General features: G+C 59.5%; 1 protein-coding gene across 9 annotated transcripts in view; it reads right to left on the reverse strand.

Annotated features, from left to right (window-relative positions):
- The window catches only part of KCNQ4 (potassium voltage-gated channel subfamily Q member 4), a 56,718-nt gene extending 44,392 nt beyond the window's left edge, over positions 1–12,326 (reverse strand). For 4 of the 9 annotated variants that reach the window (XM_082439667.1, XM_082439664.1, XM_082439663.1 and 1 more), the window contains exon 1: positions 11,696–12,325. In XM_082439667.1, coding sequence (XP_082295793.1) covers positions 11,696–12,009 — 314 coding nt within the window. In that variant the 5' untranslated portion in view covers positions 12,010–12,325. Of the gene's footprint in view, positions 1–11,695 lie in introns of all 9 variants that reach the window. The other 5 variants (XR_014257185.1, XM_082439661.1, XM_082439660.1 and 2 more) reach the window with 2 other exon arrangements.
- Positions 12,327–14,533: the final 2,207 nt, after the last annotated feature.

A 14,533-nucleotide genomic window follows, 5' to 3' on the forward strand; every position in this document is an offset into this window, starting at 1 on the left:
ATGTTCAGACCCACCTCTGGGCTCTGCCCATGCTAGTCCCTCTGCCTGGAATGCTATTCCCTCCTCCTGTTTGCCTGGTTGACTCCTACTCCTGCTCACGTTTCAGGTCTCAACTGAAACCTCTTCCTCTGGGAAGCCTTCCCAGCCACGGCCAGTTTGGGACTGGGCCAGCCCCCAGAGGACTCCACCCAGACAGCTGCCAGCCTCCTGGTGCATCTTCCCCCCGGGAGCACGGGAGGGTCTGATTCATTGCTCTGTCCCCAGCACATGGGATAGGGCCTGGCCCCCAGGGACTGCCAGTCAAGGCTTCCCAAATGAGAGAGGAAGAAAGGAATGAGTCCCCAGTGTAGAACTGGGGTGGAGATAGGACCTGAACTTTAAGGCTCAACTGGTCCTCACAGCAGCCTCCCAGCAGGCAGGCCCATCAGGGCCAGTTAGGCATAATATGGTGGAAAAGATGACAGCCTCCAGAGCTGGACTTGCGGGGTTTGAATCCTGGCCCCACTACCTACACCCAGGCAAATCACTCAACCTCTCTGAAAAATGGGCATAACCGCAGTAGCTACCTCCTCTGGTTGTTGAGAGGAAAAAGTGAGAGAAAAAGGGCAAGTCCTCAGAGCAGCATCTGGCGTACAGCAGGCGCTCCATAAGCATCGGCTGTTACTGTCTTTATTATTATTGAGAGCCATAGCAGCGGGGGACGCTAAGCCTCCGAGAGGGAGGTGACTGCCCAAAGCCACCCAGCAGGAAGGTGTCTCTTGCTTTCCCACCCTAACCCCCTCCCCCCACATACACTGCGAGTGCCCCCCACACCAGCCCGCCCACGGTGGCCCGGCAAACCTGCTCCCACCCGCTCACTCCAGAGTCCCCGCACACTCAGGCTTCAATTCCATCCTCCTGGACATTCACCGCTTAGTGGCTGCATGACAGGGCATATGCTGACCATTTAAACTTCAGTGTCCTCTTCTGTACAATGGGGTAATGACAGTGCCTACCTCCTAGGGCTCTGAGAAGTATCAGATGAAGTAGCATGTGGAAAATACCCCGGATCTGGCACCATACCCCGTATAGGTTAGACTATGAAACTCATTACTATGTGAAAACCGTTAGAACTCTTGAGCTTCTGAGCCCCCAGGAAGGTGGTCACAGAGCCCCGGCCGCTGTGCAGGGGGCTCCTGAGGAAAGCAAATGCCAGTCTGGCCGATATGCTCTTACAGGACCTGTATACCAACCACCCTCCCCCACAATGTCCCCTCCTCAGGGCTGAAACCAGTGCAGGCCAGGGTGAGATGAGGGGTCCAGGACCCAAGAGAAGAGGGAGCATGCGCTGGGGGGCAGGGAGAGTAAAAGCACAACAGGCCCTCTTCTCTTCAAAGCACTTTGTAGTTCATGAAGCACTTGATGCAGGCAGCGGCCCTGGGAGGTGGGCAGGTGGAGATGATAATTGTCATTCTACATGAATGGAAGCTGGAGCCTCAGAGAGGTTGAGTCACCTGCCTGGGGTTACACAACCTTTAAGAAACAGAGGCGGGAGCCAAACCCCAGCCTGCTGACAGCTGGTTCAATGTTCCTTTAACTGCGGGGTAAGCCCTGATTCTGGGTGACCTACCCCTCATGCCCCCGCCCCGAGAACAATCTTGGCAAGAGCCCTGGGCTGCTCCTCACTGCACTCCAGGGCAGGCAGGCCCTGAGGCCCAGGAGGAATAGACCGGGGAGACTGTCGGCTGCCCCATCCCTCTAATCCTTTCATCCCCACCCAGACTCCTCCCACCTCTGGCCCCAGAGCTCAGGAGGGAGAAGGCAGGATGGCGCCCAGACTCAGGGATTTCACGCACCGGTAAAATTTTCAAAAACAATTTAGGGACTGCATGAGGTTGTCAGCTTTTTATTTTGCCAAGTAAGGACATTTTTTAAAAATTCCCAGGCCCATCATTTCATAAAAGAAAGGACATAATCTCAGACTAAAAGACAGTCCTTTAAATGAAATAAATTTAGCTTTGTGAAAAAGTCACCACGTTGTCCTTATTTCTCTCAGTTTTGCCTTAGGCCACTGAAAAAAGCCCGGGTCTGCTGACGCGTGTGAGAACCATTTTGGAGCTTCGGCTTGGGAGTCACACAGAGATGGGTTTGAATCCTGACTCCACCACGGACAAGTTGTGTCATTTGGTGCACATTATTTCCCCTTTCTGAGCCTCAGTTTCCAATCTACAAAATGGGAATATGAATAGTGCTGCCACACAGTGGTACCTGGAGAGCTAAGCGGTCTAGAGTTTGCAGAGCACTAGTTCTGAGATGAGATCAATCAAGCCCAGGCTCCCAGCCAGCGGCGCCTCCCTGTCCTGACGCTGCCTATGGCTCCCCGTCGTCCACAGGGTAAAGCCCACCTCTGTAGCCTGACCCTCTGGACACACCAGACTCTGCAGATCCTGGGGCAAAGAGGGTAGAAGAACAGAGTCCTGCCTCAAAGCCTTTGCTCTAGCTGTGGCCTCCACGTGGAGCGCGCTCAGGACAAAAATCACAAGGGCTTCCAGCTCACTGCCTGCACCGAGGACCCAGGAGTCCTTTTTCCACTTCTCTCTAGTCGGCAAAACCCTTCTCATCCTAACAACCAGCCTCAATGTCACCTTCATTCCCTGGCTTAGCAAACATTCACTAATTACCGACCACGCACTGTGCTCAACCCCGCCATACAGAAGAGCTCAGAATACACAAGGGAGGGTGAGTAGAGATCAGGGGGCTCCGAAGGGCCCCCAGTCAAGCCAGGGGTGGGGGGGCGCAGGGAGCGGTTCCAAGAAGAGGTGGTGCTCAAACTGGGATCTGAAGGATAAATAGGAGTTCGCTAGATGATGGGGTGGGCGGGAGAGGGGACGGACTGTGGGGTGGAAGGAAAAGCATCTGGAGTATTAAAAGCACACCTGGGGACACTCTAGGTTGTTTCTTAGGCAAGGAGCAAAGGATGCTCGAGAGAGGGGTTCCTGACTTGGGCACTGCCGGTGGAGGAGTCACTGTTGGGGGGAGGTGGATACGTTTGGAGACAGATGCTGAGTTTGAGGTGCCCAGGGGATGAGAAGGCGAGGCATCCACCGGAAGCTCAGGGATGAAACTGCAGAGGGGGAGGCTGTCATCGCAGAGGGGGAGGCTGTCATCACAGAGTTGACCCCCCAAAGTCACAGGAGTACGTGCACACACATGGAAACTGTGCATGGAGAGGAGGACAGAGTCCCCAGGAGACCCAACATTCAAGGGGAGAAGGAGGGGGCAGAGCTGCTGACAGAACCCAGGGAAGAGCCAGAGGCGGGTTGAGGAGAGTCAAGGGAAGGGCGTGTGCTAGCAAGGAAGGGCCCCTCAGGAAGCAGCCCGGCAGCATCCCAGGAGCCACAGTCTGGGTTCAAATCCTGTCTCTACAACTTATTAGCTATGTTGACTTTGGGCCTTAATTTCCCTATCTGTAACATGGGGCTAATTTACTTTTCGACAAAAAGGAAGATAAAGGGCATGGAGGGAGGCTTGGGTCACATGTTCCCCCCGCCCCCATCCTGGGTCTCTCCCACCAGACTGGCAGCAGTCCCCAGAGGCCAGAAGATTGGATGAGTGAATGAAATCAGGGGCTGCCCCCCTCCCTCAGAGTAGAGGGCGGAATGGGAGGCAGCTTTCCTCGGTTCTCGGCGGCTCCAGCACCACTCTCATGTATCGCGGAGGGGAGGTGGAGAAGGCCCCAGGTGTGCTGTGTCCTTCCTCTTGGCCTCAGTTTCCCCATGTGGGAAACAAAGCCATGAATCTGCTTGAGCTCAGAGGCCCTTCTGCCTCTGATGCTCTGTGGCAGGACGAACGGAGGAAGGGTGAGGGGAGAAAGACCTAGTCCAGACCTACTGGTCCTGCCCCAGGGGAGGAGGTCCCAGAGGGGTCTGGGTCCCCATTGTCCCCAGGGACTGGTCCCTCCAGAAGAGGGTGGCAGCCGGGCCAAGGAGGGCAGAAGCAGAGGTGCCAGGATTGTGCTGACAAAGCTGTTCCTTCTCCCCTCCTCTCTCCCTACCCCTCCCCTCCCAGGGGACAGCCGAGCCCGGCAAAAAATAAACCCAAAGACAGTGACCTGGACAGGCCTGAGGCTCCCAGGGCGGAGTGGCAGGTAAGCAAAGATGGAGGAGATGATCACCGCCCCACGAAAAGCAAAAGGGTGCCTGATCTGATCCCCCCCTGCCCCCCCACCAACAGAGGGGCTCAAAGGGAGCAGCTCCATCCACTCTCCTTCCATCACACTGGGAGGGTTGGGTGCCACCTGCTTGATAGGTACAATGAGCAGAGTAAATCTTGTCCAGGCCAGCTAGACATGGGTTCCCAAGTTTTGGAAAAAGTACCCCAGGGAATCTCACTCTACCTCCTGGTTTGGGGCAGTCAGTCCTTCCTCCTGTCTGACCTCTATCTCGTCTGCTTCAGTGGGCCCATTTATCTCCAGCAAGCTGCTCTCCCCCTGTCTCACCTGCGTGGCCTAGATGTCTGAGGAGTCTCAGGAGAAAGCGTTCCCCAAATTTCCCTGCAGGGATTGCGGAGGGCCCCTGGGCCGGAGACCCCGCTCCACCCACTGTTCCCCAAATCTTTGAGAGGAAGGTATCGCTGAGCTCCCTGCTCCCTTGCCTCCCTCCCTCAGGCACTGCCCAATTAGTCTGCTGCCTGGGGCTGCCCCTCCCAGTCTCACCTCCCCAGGTGCCAACCCCCAGGGCACGCAGATCCTGCCCTAGGGACAAGTTGCCCAGAAAGCCTAGAGTCCTGGGGGGAGTGCTTGACAGAGGCCCCAGAAGTGTGATCAGCACCCTCTCCCCAGCCCCTCAGAGTCCCCGCTGGGGGCAGGCAGCCTTCCCGGTGCCCTTCTAAGTGCTGCTCAGTCCTCTGAGGAGCTCAGGAAGAAGGTGCTGGAGAAGAAGTGCCACCACCCCACACCCCACCCCTACCCCCACCCTAAAAAACTCAAGGTCTGAGACAGCGGCTCCTCCCATGCATCCAGAGTCCCTCTGGGCCGGGCAGCCCTTAGGATCCACTTTCCTGTTCAGCCCCATTTTACAGAGGGGGATAGTGAGGCTCAGGGATTGGGGTAGAGTAGGGGTGGACACCTTCCCAGTAAGTGTTGGGACTGAGACCTCTAAGTCTCCTTTGGGATTCCCTGTCCCTATTCCCCAGAACGAAAGGCTCAGGAGAGAGTGGGGGATGGCCCTCCCCTCCCAGGAGTCCCCAGCTGTCCCCCTGGGCACCACGGCTTCACTGCCACCTGCCTGGGGCCAGACCAGCTGCAGAGTTTGATAACGAGGCCCACATCTCAGCCGTACAGCGACACCCTCACATGCGCCCTCCTCCCTGTACGCACACAGACATGCTCACGCCTACTCCTTCTCTGCAAGTCCCTGGGGAGGAGGCAGGAGAGCCCAGTGGTCCAGGCAGCCTCTACAGCCTCCTCACTGGGCAACCCTCCCCCCGCACTCCGGAGCGGAGTGCAGGCGTGCTCTGTCTCTCCCTCTGCCTCCCCAGACCTGGTACAGAGTTGATGCTCTTTAACTCTGTTTGTCAAGTGAAGGGAGGAACAGTCAGTGAGATCCTAGGTACCCAGGTTGATGTCCCGGTGCCACCATTACACTCGCTGTGTGACCTTGGGCAAGTGGGTGATGTCTCCTCAGCAGCCCCACTTTCCTCAAGCGTGAAATGAGGATAATAATAGTGCCCACCTGATGTAATGGCTGTGAGGGTTAAGTGAGAGAATGCCGGGAAGAGGCAGGGCACGGCGCATCCTAGGTGCACAGAAACGCGTCCTCAGGCTCCCCGCGCAGAGCCGCTCACCCCGTGACCCAGGCGAACGCAGCTCCTGCTGAATCCCAGGTACACCCAGACACACTCACCATGCTGACGAGGACATCCGTCAAACCGCTCCCCAGGAAGGGGCACGATGATGATAATAACGATATAATAATAATGGTGATATGATAACGGCTACTATTTGTGCCCAGCATGGTGTCAGGTGCTTTAACTCACTCGGCCCTGACAATTCCAGAGGCAGGTATTATTAGTCCTATTTTTCAGATGAGAAAATGGAAGCTCAGAGAGGTTAAGTAACTTGCCCAAGGACACACAACTGCTAAGGGTGGAGCCAGAAATGAACCCAAATCCGTCAGACTCAGATCCCATGCTCTTAGCCCCCTGAGGGGCAGCCTCTGGAGAAATGAAAAGTAGCCCCTCTTCCTCCACCTCAGCCCCACAACTCCCATACCGGGGCCTTTAACAAAGGGGCTGCCTACAGGTCAGACACAGCATTCCCCGCTGGGCCCCCTAGCCCACAAGACGGTAGGCCCTGGCCAAAGACCCACATGGGTGCAGGGGAGGAAGTGGGATGAGAAAACCTCCAGCTGGCTTCTCCAAGTCTGGGGAAGTTCCCTGCACAGCCTCCTCTGGGGGCAGGGCCTTGGCCCGCTCTGCAGAGCCTTCCTCTCTCCTTGTTCCCCAGACAATTTCAGCTCCCTTGACTGGCTCAGAGAACCTTAAATTAATCACCCATTCAAACTGCTGCCATCAGCCCAAGAATAATCACCTCTTGAAACTCTCCTGGCTCCAGCATTCTGAGAATATAGGCTTCTGCAGCAATAGAGATTGAAGTTAGACAACCAGCAGGGCTTCCTCGATGGAAGGAATGAATGTACCATGGAGTTGGGGTGGGTTAGAAGACAGTGAGAAATCCAACCTGCTCCAGTGACCCCAAAGGAGAACGTGGAAAGGAAGGAGCAAAGGGGGTGTAAGGGGTAGGGAGAGAGATAGAATAAGGGCTAGAAGCCCAGCAGGATGGTCTCTCCACTACGCCCTTCTTACAAAGACCAAACAAAAGCACCAGGACTGAAAAATAGCAGCATGAAAAATATGGGTCACACCCCAAGACTTTCTCCATTGCAAAGCCAAGTTCTTGGAGCAGTCTTCCCTATTGGCTGGGGGAGGAAAAATACTATCTAAAGTCCTGATCTGGGAGGCAGAAGGCCTGGGTTACTGGCATAGTTCTACCACCGACTCATCGGAGGTGACCTCGGACGAGTATCTGCCCCTTTCTGTGCCTTGGTAAACCCAGCAGTGCACCGCAGGGCTGGACAGAGGACCTCGGAGGGCCCTTCAGGAGAAGCAAAGGCCAGCAAAGTCCTAAGAAGCCAGCCACCCACTCCCACAAGGGTCTGGGGCTGCCCTCCAAGGCGGATGCACAAACGCACACAGATCCATAAGGGCAGACCTGTAGCTGTGAACAGGTGGAGGCAGAAAACGCAAGAGATGGGGCCGACTCAGCTCTGTCCTAGAGGTCTAGGCTGGGGCGCAGGCCCAGGTGTGCGTCTGTGAAGGCAGAGAAAAGGTGGGAGCTGCTGTGCATTAGATTTCTTTGCATTGGATGTATGCTGTGTGTGCTCTTGTGACATCCCTGGGCAGGTGTGTCCAAGTGGCCAGGAGTGCATGCACGAGACAGACCGTCGGGCATGTAGCAGGGATGTGTGTGTGCAAAGCCGTGCACAACAAAAGTGTGACTGCACTGGGTGAGGCTGGGCAGTTTCCACCCGATTCCACAAAATTCTGCCGCTGCCCACCCCCTCCCCCCCCCACCAACAGCCTGTGTGCTGGGGGCACAGAGGGACAGTGACGCAGGAGTGTGGCTCCTGAGGAGCCCAGGGTTGGGGTGCTGGCTGGAGCTGAGGTGCAAGAGGAAGACAGCACCGAGGCAGCACCAGCTCTGGGCTGAGGCTCCTCCACGCTGACTGGGGGGACCTCTCTTGAGCCTGTTTCCTCACCTGCAAATAAGGAGGACCCCAGCACCCGCCTTACCGGGCTGCTGAAGGACACAGTGAGAGTGGTTTATAGAGGGCACTCAGCACGGTGCCCGGCACATGGCTGATGGCTCCACGTGTGATCAGCAATTTCGGTTCAAACTCCAAGAGCCAACCCAGGCAGCCTCAGGGAGCGGCGGGGAGGCCCTGCACAGAGAATCAGGAGTCTTCGGCCTGGGCCTGCATCTGCCACTGATCCACTGTGCGACGTTAGTCTCCAGAGCCTCAGTTTTCTCAGAAACAAAATGGGGCTGTCAAAATGTGCGGACCCATCTAGCAGGGATGCCTGCCTGGGGGCTCTGGGCACCTTTTGCTGGGATTATTTCCAACGCAGGTGATGCTCTTTCTCAGACGGTCAGGGTGGGAGCTTGGTCGGGGGCACCGGGGTTGGGAGCCTGAGGGGCCCAGGAGCTGCTGCTACCTCCTCTCCTCTCCATTCCCACAGCTTCTGACCCCAGGGACAAGGCTGACGAAGGATGTTTACAGAGCACAAACCTTCACTTAGAGAAAGTTCTCGGGGCAGCTGGGGGCTGGGAGCTACAAGAGTCTCACAGCAGCGGCAGGCGGTGTGGGGAAGATGAGGGGAGATGGGGCTTTGGTCTGTACCTGCCCCTTCCAGGCCTCTGACTTCAAAAGGGAGGCCAGGGTGGCCTTTGACAGGGTGCAGCAAGGAGGCGAACATCCCTCCCAAAGGCTCAGAAGCAGGATGGGCAGCGATGTGGTGTTTCTCAAAATTCAGGGAGCGGGGCCTGTGAAGGGCTGAGGGCTGAAATCAGGGACTGGGGCACAGGGGGTGTGGTAGGGGCTTGGTGACAGGACCAAGGGCCTAAAGAGACGAGGGAGAGCTTGGAGAGGGGCCAGCAATCCTTCCTTCTGGGTCTCAATGAGAAGAAGACAGGAGTCAGCGGTTCCCACTTCCCAGAGGCCTGCGGCTGCTGGCAAAAGCGGTGGAACTGGGGCTGGTCCTCTGGGTGATGTTCCACACCTCGGGGCCAGAGAAGGTGCAGGTTCTGGGTGGGGCTCAGAGGGACATGGCTGGCAGGTGTGAGGGAGGTGTCCCCTGGGGTGAACGGACCCGGCTCACCTCAATTCCCTCCATGCTGAGTCCTTCTCTGGCAGGCTTTTCTGCTGGGGCCCCTCCCACCAGGGCCTGAGTCTCTGGGAAGGGGGTCCTAGCTACCTATGCACACTGGACTCCCCTTGCTTGGACTGCCTGTGAGAGTCACTGGGGATGGGGGAAGGATTTGACCAAAAAGTGCAATAATCAGGCTAGAAGTCCAACAGCAGGAAGCACGTCCTGGCTCGCCCAAGACCCTGCAGTGAGTGACTGCAAAGCCCCACATCTGGAGCTCCTCAAGAACAGGAGAGGCCTCCTGTGCGGCCCCCTCCCCCAGGCCCAATAATAACACCAACCCCTCACACTCCCACAGGCCCTTGCGGCTCACCAAGTTCTTTCCCACCCGTTAACTCGTCCAAGAGGGAGGCCCGCAAGGCTGGGGTTTCTACCCACTTTGATGGCCTAGAGATCTAAAGCTCAGAGAGGCGCAGTGATCAACCCAAGATCGCACAGCATGCAAGAGGTGGGGTTCCTGACCCCTCAGCCCACTCTGACCTCTAAGATGAATGACCAGTTCCCCGAGATCCCCAAATGTCTGGACGTTTTTGCGCCACATTTCCTCTCCCAGAGCTCCTGAGAGATGCCTCAGCCCTGGGCTCCTGGGGACAAGTGGTCAGAACAACCATGTCCCTGGCCAGGGCATTTCTGGCATCCAGAAAGGGCAGGATGTGGGGCAAAGGTACTAGCGGATTTAGCTCCTGGAGAGGAAGGAGAGGCCCCTCCAGAGGAGGTGAAGACAGTGCTGGCCAGAGGACACGAGGCGAGTCCTTCACCCTCATATGGGCTGAGAGGCCAGGCCCGGGGACTGAGGACCTCCACCTCAGAACTCTATTGCTTCCCCAGGCCCAGCCTTGCCTCGGAAAAGTCATCTCCCAAGAGGAGCCCGCAGAGGATGCAGCTGCTCCCTGCGAAGTGTCTCAGCCTCCGTGGGCACCCAGGCTGCAGGGTGGGCAAGGGCGCCTCAACGCAGCGGCTCTTAATTAGCAGTCCCCTGCCCCTCATCCCCAACTCCACCGTCCCTGCTACCCCAGCAGAGAACCTGCAGCACTCCAGCAGCCCTCTCTGCAGCGAAAAAGATTCATTCAGGCCCTGCCAATGGGCATTGGGGGTTGGGCTACTCCTAACCATTGACCCTGACCCTAAGTGTGACCTCACGTCCAGAGCGATCTCAACTCTCTGCCCCCGCCACCCCTGGCCCACCACAGGAGGTCTCTGCACCGAATCGTGGCTGCTACCTTCAGGAGCATACAGGCTGAAAGAGTTCCCTTCCGCTACCCTCCCTGTGGTCAGGGGGCTCCTTTGCCAGCATTTTCCTCCCCTCCGCTCTGAAATTCTGTGAGCCAGCTAGGATGGGGCAGAGGCAGGCAAGCAGGCAGCAGAGGGTCAGGCAGGAAGACAGACCAAAAGACAGGTGGAAACAGACAAGTAGAAGAGTGAGATTCAGGTGGACAGGTGGATAGACAGATGGACAGACAGGCACACAGATAACTGGACAGGCCAACAGAGGGATGGAAACAGACAAGCAGAAAGACTGTTGGATAGTTGGAGAGACGAAGAGACAGGACAACTCACACACAGGCAGAAACTCACTCCGGCAGAGGGACAGCCAGACAGGCAGAAGGACTGTGGGACAGTCAGGTGGACAGGCAAGGGGACCACCCAGGAGACCCCAAGACCAGAGGGCCCTCTCTGGGGGCAGCAATAAGGGATTAATATCAGCACATTTCCCAGGGACGAGAGGTCTCTCTCGGGCACCTTCGAGCGTCCGAGAGCCAGGCCCAGCCCTTCAACTGATATCTGCGGGGCCTCTCATGTTCCCGGCTGGGCCAGGCCGTCCCCCAAGACTGAGCTCTGAGCTGCCAAAATTCGCTCTTTACGTCCAAGAAGGGTCAGTGTTTTTGAAAGTTGTAGGAGCCTGGTGAGGGGGAGGAGGGGGCCCGCAGCGTGAGTGTTTCCAAACCTACTCCTCTCCTCTTTCTTTTCCCCCAGGGTGCCCAGAGCCAGGCCTGGTGCAGCGGCCAGCAAGCTGGGCAGGCTAGCTGGCCGAGCCTGCAGGGCAGGCGGCAGGGCCCACTGCTGCCGCTGGGAAGTTGAGGGTGGAGGGGAAGACTGAGTGAAGACTCAAAATCAGACAGCACACGCCAGTATCAGAACTCTGGTGGCTCAAGGGGACCCCCAAACACCTATAATTGGGGACCAGCCCTCGGCTGGGGTGGAGGTCGTCCCTGGAGAGGGACATCTCCGAAGGGAGTCCAGGGGGGAGGCCACTGTAGCTACAGAACTGGGGAGAAGGTGACAGTGTGCGGGGGCCAAAGGGCCCTCTGTGTCTGGGACACAGGGAGACAGAAGTGAGGAAGAGAAAAAGGGAGCCGCACTTTAGTGGCTCCCGATTGGAGAGAGATGGGGGACAAGAAGCTGGACGTGGGGCGTTCCTGGGACAGAGAAGCAGGGGTTGGAGATCAGGATGGAAATCAGGAGTTGAGGTGGGGGAGGTCAGAAGCCAGGTCAAGCAGGGGTCAGGACTTGGAGAGAGGGGGGATTAGGGTCAGGCTGGGGGGGAAGGGGTGGATCGGAAATCGGGTTCAGGCCTGGGGGCAGAGCGATGAGGGTCGGCCGACTCGGGGACTGGTGGGCAGGAGGCGGAGCCAAGGCGGGGCAGCCGTCCCCCGGGACCCCAGGCTCCGGCAGGGGCCGCGCGGGGCGGCAGCGCGAGGGCACGGTCGGGGGCACGGGGTGGCAAACTCACATGAAGACGTGGTAGACGAAGGCCCAGCCGCGGGGTCGCTCCAGCACGTTGTAGACCCAGTTCTGCAGGCGGCGGTAGCGCTTGTGCGCGGCTGAGGAGCGCTGGCCGCAGGCGGAGCCCGAGCCCGAGCCCGGCCCTGGGAGGGGCGCGCCCGGCGGCAGGGGGCTGCCCAGGAGGCCCAGGCGGCGCGGGGAGCCGCCCCCGCCCGCCTCGCCCCGCTCGCTCTGCACCGCCGTGAGCGCCACCAGCTCGGCGCGGGGGGCGTCCGCGGGCGGGGGGGCTAGGCCGAGGAGGCGCGGGGGGGCCTCGGCCATGGGCGGCGCCGGGCGGGGGGGGCCGGGGCCCGGGTCCGGTCCGGGGCGGGGGCGCGCGAGGGGCGCTCAGCGGCGCATGGCTCGGACCCAGGGCCGGCGGGGCGGCCCGAGGCGGGCGCGGTCGGCGGGGGCTAGGGGCCGGGCCGGGGCCGCTCCGGGGCCGGGGGCGGGCGCTCAGAGCCGGGGGGCCGCCGGAGCCCGCGCTGACCGCCCGCTTCCCCGGCGACTGGGGCGGCTCTTTCCGACTCCAACTCTCTTATTACGCGCTCCATGCCGCTCGCCTTTCCACCTGCCGCCGGCGCGCCGCTCACATGTCAGCCTCCCCCGCCCCGCCCCTCCCCCGCCGCCCCCGCCCGCCCCGCGGCCGCCTTCCCAAATCGGGAGGGAGCGAGCGAGCCGGCGAGGCCGGGCGGAGGGAGGGGACGTGCGGAGAGGCGGCGGGAGGGCGTCCCCGCCGCGCGGGCCGCCGTGTTGGGGCGGGGACCGGACCGCATGGCGGCGGCCCCCGGCTGGTGCGAGCGGAGCGCCGGGCTGCGCGGGGCTGCGCGGGGCTGCGTGGACCCGAAGGCCGGGCTGGGGGCGGGATGCCTCATGTGCGGTTGTGGCGAGTGGGGCGAGGAGTCGTGGCCGCCGTCGCGGATGGGACCCGGGTCCCGCAGAGTTTAAGTGTGAGTGGATGCAGAGCTGCCTGCTGTGTGGGCGCAGTGGGTGGCTGTGATGGTGAGATTGAGTGAGGAGGTGCGGTGCGGATGGGCGTGCAGGGTCCGGGCCGCTGGCGGTGGCGGCGTCAGCGAGGTGTGCCCCGTCGGGCCATGCCCCGTGCGCGTGGAGCGGGGTGCGCTCGTGCCTGAAAGGCCTGTGTGTGTAGCACAGTGGGCCTCAGGTGTGTCTGCTCTTTCGCCCACCCCACCCCCGCCTCTGAGCGTCCGTTCTTCAGGATGAGGGAAGAGACCCCGCTTAGGCCACTCTGCCCCAAAGAAGAGTCTCCTCTGATCAGAGGGGCCTGCTCCGCACCAGCCCAGTCTGAAGCGCTCCCTTGCCTCGCTTCCAGGGCAGGGCAGGGTTCAGGGCACACAGGTGTTGGGAAGTGAGCTCTGAACCAGCGCGGAGGCCAGGCAGCCTCCTCCCCAAAGGCTCACAGAATCACACCCAAAAGCGGCGGGACATGCCCCCACGGCACTCCCTCTCCAGCCGGAAAGTTCCTGGTGCCTGACCTACTCTCTCTAGCTTTGGGGGAGGCCTTTCGTTCCCTTTAGCCCTGTTGGCCCAGCACACGGTGGTCATTTGGGTTTCCCGATCCTCCTTCCCTCGTCCCCTGACGAAAGCTTCGGCCACACCAGCCGCTCCCTCCGCAGGCCCTGCCCCAGGGTGAAGCGCTTCCGCAGCAAACTCTTCCCGGTTCCTCCGGGAGGATCTCGGGGGACGGAGCCGAGCGGGAGGGGCGGGGGACGGGGTGGGAAGGCGAGCTCGATTCTCAGCTGTCAGCAAAGGCAGCATTGATCTGCTGAGCGCCAGTGGGGGAGGGAAGGAGGCAGAGCTGCCGGCGTGCTGGGAGGGGGCTGCAGGGACTTGGGGGACCCCAAACTGGGCTTGACAGCCGTTTACACCCCTACCCCAACAGTGACCCTTTTCCCTCTGCATAGCAGAGGCTGCCTTTGGGGTCCGACCTGAATCCCTCTGGCTGCTCCTGGCTCCAGGTGTGCCCAGGGCCAGAGCCCGGTGCCCCTGGGCAGTTTATGCCCCTTCCTCACTGGTAGCTGGGAAAGGTTTCTGGACCCCAGGGCCCAGCTATGGATGCACTGTCCCGGCTGTGTTAACCCATCGTCTCCCCATGAGCTGAAGCTAGCACTCCCTAGATAGGCAGCACTGCCCTCCCAGAAGCTATGGGACTGCCTGACTGGGCTTCCTCAGTCAGGGGTCCTGGGGGGTGGACTAAGGTCTGGGGACTTGAAATGGTGGGAGGGAAAGCAGTTGTAAGGGATCTGGGGGGTGTTTCTTGGGGGTCTTTTTGAGGCTCTTCTTATGTGCAGAAATGGCACTTGAACACAGGTTGCCCTTTATCAACACCCAGAATATCTGAAATTGGGTCTGTTCTGGGAAAGATGATCATCAAGCTCAGCATCACCCCTGGATGCCATGCCTCTCTTCCCATTTAGGGGACTGCAAAAGTCCCTTCCTCTCCTTGTGAGGAGCCCTCACTGCGAGAAGAGGGTCTTTCATCATCTTTCCCAACTCCAGCTCCGGATGAGCCCCTCAAAGGCAGCAAGAGGAAGAAAGAGACTGTGGCTGCAGCTAGAGCGAGGGAAGTTAGATCTCAGGAGGGAGTTTCATGGGGCACAGAGGCCCGTTTCTCCTGTAGGTGTATGTGTAATGGGACAGGCCCACCACTTTTTAAAGTGGGGAGTTGTGGGAGTTCCCTGGTGGCCTAGTGGTTAGGATTTTGGGTTTTTCACTGCCGTGGCCCGGGTTCAGTCCCTGGTCAGGGAACTGAGATCCCACAAGCTGTGCGGTGCGGCCAAAAATA

Source organism: Balaenoptera physalus, assembly GCF_965194825.1.
Source record: "Balaenoptera physalus genome assembly, chromosome: 1".
NCBI lineage: Eukaryota > Metazoa > Chordata > Mammalia > Artiodactyla > Balaenopteridae > Balaenoptera > Balaenoptera physalus.